This window comes from Muntiacus reevesi, chromosome 1 (assembly GCF_963930625.1).
Source record: "Muntiacus reevesi chromosome 1, mMunRee1.1, whole genome shotgun sequence".
In the NCBI taxonomy this organism is placed as follows: Eukaryota; Metazoa; Chordata; class Mammalia; order Artiodactyla; family Cervidae; genus Muntiacus; species Muntiacus reevesi.
In genome coordinates, this window is record NC_089249.1 from 127,864,017 (window position 1) to 127,875,235 (window position 11,219).

At 41.7% G+C, this 11,219-nt stretch overlaps 1 protein-coding gene across 1 annotated transcript in view; it reads right to left on the reverse strand.

The window, feature by feature from the left end:
• The window catches only part of ST6GALNAC5 (ST6 N-acetylgalactosaminide alpha-2,6-sialyltransferase 5), a 198,622-nt gene that overhangs the window by 10,483 nt on the left and 176,920 nt on the right, over positions 1–11,219 (reverse strand). The window contains exon 4 of the mRNA XM_065928260.1: positions 4,431–4,538. Coding sequence (XP_065784332.1) covers positions 4,431–4,538 — 108 coding nt within the window. The remainder of the gene's footprint in view (positions 1–4,430; positions 4,539–11,219) is intronic.

Consider the following 11,219-nt stretch of genomic DNA (forward strand, 5'->3'; position numbering starts at 1 on the left):
CTGTTAGTCAGCATTAGATATTGCCAGGTTTTGAATATCATGTCCTTCATCTGCCAACATGGTCATTCACACATTCACTGCCTCCATTTGTGGTTTTAAATATGAACATAGGGTTATTATTCTCCCCAAGGAATCCATGTGCCTGGAACACTAGAAGTGGCTACTAGAAGCTTTCTGGCCAATAAATGGTAATCGGTCAGTGGGGAGGGCCCGGCTGCTGGAAAGGGAAGGCATTATGGGCGTGTTCAGTTGTATCCGACTCTTTACGACTCCATGGACATAGCCCACCAGGTTTCTCTGTCCTTGGGATTTACTTCCTCTGGAAGTAAGTCAGGCCCCTCTGGGTGGGAGGGGTGAGAAGGCCAGACTTGCAGGAGAACTGGAAGAAAATGACAGCTCTAGGCCTGTAGGAGATAATCTACCCACACTGCTTAGAAGTCAGGCACTCGTGGATTTCCTCTGCTGTCTGCTCTGTAGGATATAATTCAGTCCTCTACTCCCTGTCCTACTCCACCCCCCTCCCTATATGTCCCAGCATACAGCAAGCGGCATTGATTCCCTTTGGGTCACTGCCGTACTAAGCTGATGGAAATGACTGCAGAATTAGTCCAATCTATGGTCTTTCTGTGCTTCAGTTTCCTTGGCAATAAGAAAGTGATGATCAGATTCTCTTTAAAAGTGTGTGAGGGCCTTCCCCAGTGGCTCATTGGTAAAGAAGCTGCCTGCAATGCAAGAGACATGGGTTCAATCCCTGGGTCTGGAGATCCCTGGAGAAGGAAATGGCAACCCACTCCAGTATTCTTGCTTGGAAAATCCCATGGACAGAGGAGCCTGGTGGGCTACAGTCCATGGGGTTGTAAAGAGTCGGATGCAACTGAACATGCTCACAATGCCTATCCTTTCCAGAAGCCAGGTCCTTCCCACTGACTGATTAGCACTCGAACTGGACAGCTTCTTAAAACGTGCTCATGGGTATCCACAAGTGCAGATGAGCAAATCCTCTCACTTGGTAAATTTATCCATGCTTAGCATACACCAAGGCTGTGCCGGGCCTTTCCCATCTGATATCTGATATCACATAAACCCTGGAGGTGAGTACTACTGCCGCTATCATGCAGACATAGAAACTAAGGCTTGAGGGAGACAGTCAAAGTAACTTGTCCAAGGTAACGAAGGCTCGGTGATGTTCAACAACTTTCTCAAGGTCACACAGCTTCTGAGAGGCAGAAATGGCTTATGTTCACCCATTAAACACCGTTTTACTACAGCGAGAGAGACAATGGACAGGGCCATTACTCACTCGTATGCATGAAGCATCTGCTTTGGCCAGAATGGTACCTGTCTGCTGTCCTGTGTACCACGGCTCCGACAGTGATCCCACCACACAGAGGTCTCTGCCCTCTAGGCATTTATATTCTGGTGGGCTCAACCAGCACCGGTCTGCTACCTCACCTTTCCTGTGAGGTTTTACTTTTGTAAGTCCTAGAACTCATGATACGTGTACTCTGCTGTCCTTAGAGTTCTTAGCTTCTTTCAAAATCAGGACAAAACGGGGAGTGGTCAGGCCAGTAACAGGATTAATTTATAAGTTGCGTTTTCATTTTTTGGTGGCAGGTGCTGTTTGCAAGAGACATTTAACTACAAGTGGTTCTGGTGTGTTAGATTTCCTTGCAAATAAGGCTTATTATAAGCCTCTAGAAAGCAAGAGCTCTGGCCTAATCTTTGAGCACCCTCAAAATTCCTGGTACCTTTCTGGGAAACTCTCGGGTCCCTAAGATAATATTAATAATTATTAATAGTTTATATCTCTTACAGTATAATGTATTAATGACATGAATGATATTAATAATCTTCCCTGTGTTAGGCACTGTGTCAAACATTCTACATCCATGATCTCATTTAATCCTCACCATGATCCATTCAGTTTTATTATTGTTTTCTCATCCCCATCCTGCAGATGAGCCTCCACCATTTGGGACCTGGGGGCCTGGTGGTTCAACCCATGTGTCCAGGGCGTGAAGAGGAAAGGAACTTGGGATTAGTCTGTGCTGCTCCTGGTCTTTCCCTTATTTTCCTTTTTAAACAGGCATTGGGACTGAAGAGAATGCTATTTCCAGCCTAACCCGCTGCACCAGAAGGCACCCAGCACACCTCTCCACTTCCCCCACGGGGTAGGGATCCTTCTGAAGAATTTTTGTCAAAAGCATCTTGTGAGAATACTTATGGAACCTCTGGGATGGTGACTGAGGGACAGAAATTCTGAGCAGGTGGAAATTCCATTCGGTGCATGGGCAGTATCTGGACTTCCTTGCTAATGTCATTCCAGAAATTGCTCCCATCCCACGAGCACTAAGGTGTGATGAACTAACTCTGAGTAAGAGAAATGACAAGTTAACTTGCCTTTCATTTGTTTTCCATAATAAATGGAATATTTCCTTGAACACTTTAAGTCATTAACATTTCAATTTATTCATACTCTTTCTCTCTGGCATCTTAATGGCAATATTACATAATTATATCTGCCGTTTAACCATCAGTTTTGATGGCTCTTGGCACGCCCGAAGGGGCTGCTGCCACTGCCTTTGTTGGCCTGTTGGTTTGAGGAGGCAGTTTGTTTTTCTAATACCGTCCAACCTACCTTTTTGCATGGAGGTTGTTAAAGGGGCAAACAAAGCCAGTGCGTGAAGTGATGAGGAATAGCATAAGGGTCCACGCTCACTGGTCATGTACTAGGCGCTGTACCAAGCACTTATGTGTATTCACTTCTTTAATTCGCCCACCACCCCATGTGCATGCCTGTGTGCTAAGCCTCTTCAGTCGTGCCTGACTCTTTGCACCCCTGTGGATTGTAGCACACCGGGCTCCTCTGTCCAGTATTCATGCCCACTCCAGTATTCTTGTCTGGGATTCTTCAAGCAAGAATACTGGAGTGGGTTGCCATGCCCTCCTCCAGGAGATCTTCCCAGCAAACCTATGAGGCAGCATCTGTTACTATCATCACATCCACTTTTAAAGGCAAGGAAGCCGAGATACAGAGAGAGTGAGTGACCTGCTCAAGGTTACACTAGGTTAGTAAGTGGCGGGGCTGGGCTTTGAGCCTGTGCCATCTGGGTCCAGACTCTACATCCTTCCTTACTACATTATGTCTTTGCTGGGGATTCATGAGGCCAAGAAGATTTCACAGGCCTGTTCTATCCATGCGTTTCCTTCTCTGTGACCTGACTGTTAGATATACATTAGCACTGCTGCTGTGTTGTCTTTGGGTTAAAAAGGATGAGAGGGAAGCAGCAAAGTGGCAATGGCATGATGTCTACTTCGTCATGCTTCATCAGCCTTGCATCTAACCTCCCAATTGTAGATTTTATCTAAAGATCAATGGCCTTTGAGAAGATGTTAGGTTTAAAATACATGAAGGTATGCATGCATGCCTGCTCACTAGGTCGTGTCTGATTTGTGACCCTGAACTGTAGCCTGTCAGGTTCCTCTGTCCATGGGATTATCCAGGCAAGAATACTGGAGTGGGTTGCTCTTTTCTCCTCCAGGGGATCTTCCTGACCCAGGGATAGAACCTGTGTCTCCTGTGTCTCCTGCATTGCATATTCTTTACCACTGAGCCACCAGCCCCACATGAAGATATAAGTGAGCGTAAATTTTAATGAACAAGTTGAGGATGCCCTCCTACCCCAGGTTTTACCATTTGAAGACCAGAACTGAGTCCATGTGCAGGTCAGCAGGCATGTCTGAGAACTAGGAAACTTTCTGAATTTATTGGCACCACTCCTGTAGATTACAGGTGAATTTTCAATCAGGCTTCCACAAATCAGGCTCGGAATGTCTCTCAGTGCATCTCTGAGTACATACCAAACTCTGTCTGGGCACATGCCAGGAGGTAACTTAAGGTAGCAACAGAGATGCTTGTTTGTTTCCTTCAAAGTGATACATCAAAAATAATTATGCCTGTGCTTCTGGTCTTAGAAGCACAAACTGAGGCTGCTGATGTGGAAAGGGAAAGAGACTCAGAGGAATATTTTAATTTTAGAAAACAGGCCTTAGCGTCAAAGAAATTGCCCTCTTTAACTCATTAAAAATTACCACATTCCTTTCAAATGAGAATAAAACTAATATTTCTTAATGCTGTTCATCATTAATATTATGCCAATTATTGCGTTACTTTTGCTTGATAAATATTCAGAGGATAAATGAAGCCCACAAGATGGATTAATTCTACAGCAGCACAAACAAAAAACTTTCAATATTTTATATCACATAATTAAATGCTGTTTGTTGTTTCTAGAACCAGGACTTGGGACATGTTAATTAACTGCTTCAAGAAGACAGTCAGACGTGTCTCGTGGTTGATATTTGAAATCAGATATTTATAAACACTGCATAACGCTGCTGATGAATTATGTGTGCAAAATAACTCCTACCTGCAGAAGTCTGGGGGCACCATGCCATACACGTTGATCCTGTCACAGAGCTCCAGGGCTATCGTCATGGTGAACCAGCCAGTGCTCAGCCAAGTGTTGGAGATCTTCCTGGAAGGAACAGTACTTTAGTCTGCAAACCGGTAAAGTAATCATTATACCCCTTCCACCTTAAATCTTATCTGGAACAAGGATGACTATATACACACACTCTCTCTCTATTTGATAAACAGCCAGAACTTTACCAGATAGCAATATGTTACCAATACCACCATATTCCATGATACAATGGTAAATGATGTCAATGTTCCATTATGGTGGGTTCTTAAGGGACTTCCACATAGTCAAAGATGATGATCAATGTTTATGTGCAAGTTATTACTAATTTATTTTTTAAAAATATTTATCTATTTATTTGGCTGCATTAGGTCTTAATTGTGGCATGAGGGCTTGGTTGCCTCATGAAGATCCCCTTGTGGGATCTTCATTTCACAACCAGGGATAGGACCCATGTCCCCTGTATAGAAAGGTGGATTTTAACCACTGGACCACCAGGGAAGTCCCACCACTCAATTTCTTGTAAGATGACAATCCTCATGTGTCAAATCTTTTTTAACTAGAATACTTCACTAGCTATAAATATTCTTTTTTATCCAAGCAGGGTGGATAATGAAGAACTTATTAAAATGAATAAATACAGTTGTCTTTATCTACCAATTGATCTATTTATCAATCAAATGGTTGTAGGGTAGAAGCTTGCCTTTAACTAGACTGACACCCAAATCTTGACTGAATGTCTTTCCTTAAAAGAAGTCCATTCATTTAGGAAGGGACTAATGATCAGAGGAAGAGGACACAGGAACGCTTATGTTTGAGTATCTGCTTTCTTTTCCATCAAAAGAGCCAGAGCCCTATGAAAATTTTTATTAGAAGAACCAAAAATTGACAGAATGTAAGGACTGCATTGGTGGGTTACAACATTCATTCATTTACCCATTCAAACATCTGTGTTGAGCTCTAACCACATGCTGAGTCCAAGGGTAACTGGGGAGACACACCATCAGGGTCTCAGCTGACCTGTGAGGATGACTTGGTCCACCATGCTATGCTGCTGTGGATATTAATTTCAATTCTTTGGGGACTGCTGTTTTTATTTCTCCCCAGTGCTTATGGTAGGTCTCATTAGCCAGTTTCAAAACCTTATCCCCAAGGTCAGACTGCCTGACTTTGCCCAGCCACAGCACCATGTGAGATGTGAATAACAGAATTGCAGAAAAGCTTTTCTCCTGGCACTGCACAGTATCCCTCTTTAAGGAGGAAGAGTTTTTGTTAAGCAGTTTGCACTATTTCCATTTCACATAAGGAATAACAACCAGAAAAGGTGTTTTAAGAAGTCTTTTGTTTTATCACATACCTGACAGGAATGGGTAATTTAGTCATTTCTGAGCTCATGGCTTCAACTTTCTAGTTCTTAATCCCTTTACTCATTTTTATTTTCCATTCTATTGTATCCTGATCCAGTAATAACCCAGGAAGTACATTTAAAAGATTCTCAAGATGGAAATAACACAGATTTGCATCTTACTAGTTTCTATCATTCACCAGCTGAATGACCTGAGGCAGGTTACTCTTATTCTTTCTTATCCAGAAAGCAGGCATGGGAAGCTCTGTCTTCCTGAGCAATTTGTAATTTCAAGGACTAAGAGAGACAACATCATAAGAAGTATATAGTCTGGTATGTTGCTACGTCAAGGTCCCTTCCTCCTCTCTTGGTTGCTAGGTTGGAGCAAATGAAGTAAATAATTCAGCCATTACTCTCAGTGCTTTTTAACACACACAAAGAAACTGATATCCTTCTAACATGTCTACTGGCTCTTATGTAGAATCCATCATCAGCAGTTAGGGAAGTAATCAGAAAATTCTGGGACCTCCAGTCTACACAGGTGTTGATGATCCCACTTCTTTCTCATCAGGGCTGTGTATTCCTAAGACCCTTGGGACTAAGAGGGTAGTACAGCTGAATGCGGGAGGGGGAGGGAAGGCCATGCCACGCCTCGTCTTTATCAAGGCTATGACCTTGAGATGGCCAATTGTTCTAGACTTAAACTGGGTTAGTGAACAAGTAGGAGAATGTGGGGCCCAGGAAGAGAAAGACAGCTTATTGATATCCACAGATTCCTGATCCAGGAATCACACCGGGTCCCTGTGATTTCAAGTCGTAGGAAACACCGAGAAGGCTTTTCCCAGTGGCAGAAACTTCCCCACAGTTTTGGCTTTCTTTTGTGTGATGTAGTAGAAATCACAAGCCACAGTCTGAAATACAGGAGGATGGGACTCTACAGTAAAAGGTTTAATGGGTAAAAATGGGGAGAATACAAGATGGAGGACTAAGGAAACCAAGATGAAGGTGTCTTTAAAGTACCACTTAAAATTCCCCAGACCTGCAAAATAATAGCCTTTTGCAAAAGATCACATGCTATAGAAACGCACCTGCTTTGTGCTGTCTGTCTAAAAAGATTCAAACTCTTTTTCCAGCAAAGGAATATCTACTGTTTTTACACTTAATCAGCTGTAATGAAGGAATATGAAGAGCTGTCATGTGCTTATTAGGGAAAATGATCAGATATTCTTTTATATGATGAAGTAACACAATGAGCTGATAATTCTATAGTGCACACTAAATTACAATTAAAGGCCTTTCTGCTCCACCAGAACCTCATTTATAATCTCTGTGGAAATATTCTTCCTGCAGTTATTTCATTTATGCTTCTTTTATCTAATTACTATAATATTGGTTTTGAATCATATTTTCCTAATGTACCCTTATTCAATTATAAAGTTATTTTCAAGTATAGTTACTTTCTAATATCAAAGAATACCACTTGGCCATCTATGTCATTTGTCATGCTTCTTAATTGCAGATTGCTTCTGAGCCACTTTTTTCTTCACTTTTAAGTAGGGTGAAACTTCCATAAATCACAATCTACTGAATTATCCCATTTCTTCAAAATGCCAGCCTGAAATGAATGTCCGGATCATGAGATGTGCAAAATCAAATATTCCATGCTAAGTCTATCTTTAATTCACGCTACTGTGGTAGGTTTCAAGAAAGCATAACACAGGCAATACTGTTAGAGACTAAATGTTTTGTTTTAGTTTATAGAAATAGTTTTGCTCTGAAGGGCTGTTTCTGACTTTGTTCTTTCAGCTTGGAGTAGACTACAGATTAAGAATAAGGACACATAAGAATATTGAGGCAATACAAGATCAGCTTCTTTTTTTTAAGCATACTTTAAAAAATTCTTTCTTTCTTTCTTTCTTTCTTTTTGGCTCTGCTGGGTGTGGCTGCACAGGCTTTTCTCTAGTTGGAGAGAGCAGGAGCTACTCTCCAGCTGTGGTGTTTGGGCTTCTCATTGCTATGACTTCTTTTGTTGCAGAGCACGGGCTCAGTTGTTGTGACCTGTGTGTGAGGTCAGCAGTTTCAGTTTCCAGGCTCTATAGCCCAGGCTCAGTAACTGTGGCACACGGGCTTAGCTGCTCTTCTTTCCAGATCAGGGATCAAACCTGTGTCTCCTTCATTGGTGAATTCTTAACCACTGAGCCACCTGGAAAACCCTTACTTCTTGCATACTGCACAAAAGGTTTTCACTGGTCAGAATTTAATGAGTTTAGTGAGTGGGTTGTGTCTTAATGTGAGATTGTTTCCTAAAGGTCTGAGGAGAATCAGGATGGAATGACTAATCTCAAAGTTATCAACTTAATCCCTTATGAAGATCCAGCGTGTGTGCAGGCTAAGTTGCTTTAGTCATGTCTGACTATTTGCCACCCTGTGGTCTATAGCCCACCAGGCTTTTCTGTCCATGGGATTCTCCAGGCAAGAATTCTGGAGTGGGTTGCCATGCCCTCCTGCAGGGAATCCTCCAAGCCAGGGATCGAACCCGCATCTCTTGCATGTCTCTTGCGTGTCTCCAGCATTGGCAGGAAAGTTCTTTACCTCTAGCACCACCTGGGAAACCCCAAGAAGATCCAGAGCAATGTGTAATTATTTGATATAGCTAACACTGCAGCAGTGTTTCAGGAATACTTAAATTGAGCAAACAATCATTAAACTCAAAAGAGAAGTGTTTTCTATTGAAGAGAGTGTTTTTACTTATCTTGAATTTTCCAAACACAAAAACTGAAACTGTAAATAACTTCCCTTATTCTCCTTCTCTTATAAAATGCTCTTTTGGTTAAAGAACTCATACAAATGAGCAACAGTCTGTCTTATTTGTGGTTTTTAAAAGATAATGAATGACTGGATTTCATGACAGTGTGTGATGATGACAGGATCCCTTGTGTGATCTACTGACTGGGCTAACCATGGAATTAGTAACCTGGACTTCCAGGGAAGGAGGCCACGGTGCCAGGAGCTGGGTCCCCCTCTCCTCACTCCATCAGAAATCATATTCACTCTTGCCTGACCAGTCCTCCAATGATCACAAAGTTTTCTAGAATTTAAAAAGAAAGCTCTTCCCAACAAAGAATTTGGGGATAGTGAGCTCTATTCTTTCTTTAAGACTGTTCTCCATAATGAGTTGCTTAAGCTAGCCCAAAGGATTTAGTACTTCCTATTCTTTGTTTCCTGGGCTCCAAAATCACTGAGGGTGGTGAGTGCAGCCATGAAATTAGAAGACGCTTGCTTCTTGGAAGGAAAGCTATGACAAATCTAGACAATGTGTTAAAAAGCAAAGACATCACTTTTCCAACAAAGGTCCATATAGTCAAAGCTATGTTTTTTCCAGTAGTGATGTACAGATTTGAGAGTTGGACCATAAAAAAAGGCTGAGCTCTAAAGAATTGATGCTTTTGAATTGTGGTGCTAGAGAAGACTCTTGAGAATCCTGTGGACTGTAAGGAGATTGAAGTAGTCTATCCTAAAGGAAATTAACCCTGAATATTCATTGGAAGGACAGGGAGGCCTAGCATGCTGCAGTCCATGGGGTCGCAATTAGTCAGACATGACTGAGTGACTGAACAGCAACATTCATTAGACTGATGGTAAAGCTGAAGCTCCAATACTTTGGCCACCTGACGTGAAGAGCTGACTCTTTGGAAAAGACTCTGATGCTGGGCAAGATTAAAGGCAAAAGGACAAAAGGGTGGCAGACAATGAGATGGTTGGATAGCATCACTGACTCAATTTACATGAACTTGAGCAAACTCCGGGAAATAGTGGAGGACAGGGAAGCCTGGTGTGCTGCATTCACGGGGTCACAAACAGTTGAACATGACTAAGCGACTGAACAACAACAAATTCTTTATTTATCAGAAATTGGCTCAGGAACAGTTTTTGTTAGGAAAGGGGTAAATTATATCATTAACTGCGTATTAATTATAAATGTACCTATTTTTAGAATTGAGGAAATGAGTAAAATGTAATCATTAGAGCAGTCCTATGAAGCTTAGTCACTGTGCGCTTTTCACATGTGAAGTTACTAAAAGGTTAGCTATTTTGCCTAGACTATACAACTAGTGAGGGAGAGAGTCAAAATTCCAACCCAGAGCTGTGTATTTGGGCTACACGGAACCGTTCCTTTCGATACCTGTAACTGTCCTTTTCTTCACTTAGATTTGGCCAATTCCTCACCCTTTATCTCTGCCCCCTCTCCAGCTGCCCACCCTGCCACCCCAGCACCAGTCCGCTTCTCTGGTTCTTCTTTACCTGGATAAATACTTACTGACCTCGGCCTCTGCTTAAATACATCTTTGGGAGAAAGTCTTTCCACCAGACCCTCATCTTCTAGACCAGTGCTTTTCAAAAGATTTGGACTTACAGTAAGAAATACATTTTACATCGTGACTGAGTGTATATGATCACATGTATTATACATGGTTTTCATTTCATAGTTTTCTAAAGCACGTAATTTAGTGCTTTTTAGTATATTCACAGTTATGCCATCATCATCCCTATCTAATTCTAGAAAGATTTTATCACATCAAAAAGACGTCTCTGTATATGTATATTTTTATGTATAAAACTGAAACAAATTTTATTTCATGAAATAATACTTTGCCTTACTTACTGTGGGGAATGAATGCTGAAATTGTCTTTTATTACATCTATTCCATTCTTTCTATTATATTAAAAAAATCTTATAGTGACTCACTGCATGCATTTTGTGTCCCATCTCGGATCTGTAACTAACAGTTTGGTAAGCCTTGCCCTAGACTACAGCTTATTTCCCTGTCCCACAGGTCAGAGGACCATTTTCTTCCCCTCACATGACCTAGCATACTGGCCACTATTTGGTGAATATCTGCCCAGCCTAGAAGACTATATTCCTGGAGGGCAGGCTCTAGATCTACCTTATTTTTAGTAACGGTTAACTATATGTATTTCTGACACTAGGTGCAGTGAAATAGTAGGCACTAATAAATATCTGTCGAGTGAATAAATATTTGCCTTTGAAGAGAAAAACAACCCTATGTACTTATTTTAGGTTAGTGTTCACATGAGGAAATAAAATGCAAGAAACCTATTATCTTACACTTACTACCCATGTAAGCCAGCAGCAGTGTCTGTCACCTCTTCCTCCAAAGTAGGGATATGGCCCTGAATTATCCATGTAAATGCTGTCTTTGCTTTGCCTGTAAATTCAACTTGAACAGTCCAGTCTCCAGGAGGACCCTACAGATGAACTCTGTACACGGCAGGACCATATGTATGAGCAGTGGGGCCATAACAAAAAGCCCTAAGCAAGAGCTTTTAGAAAGAATAAATAATTCCATTGGCAGCAACATGGGTGGACC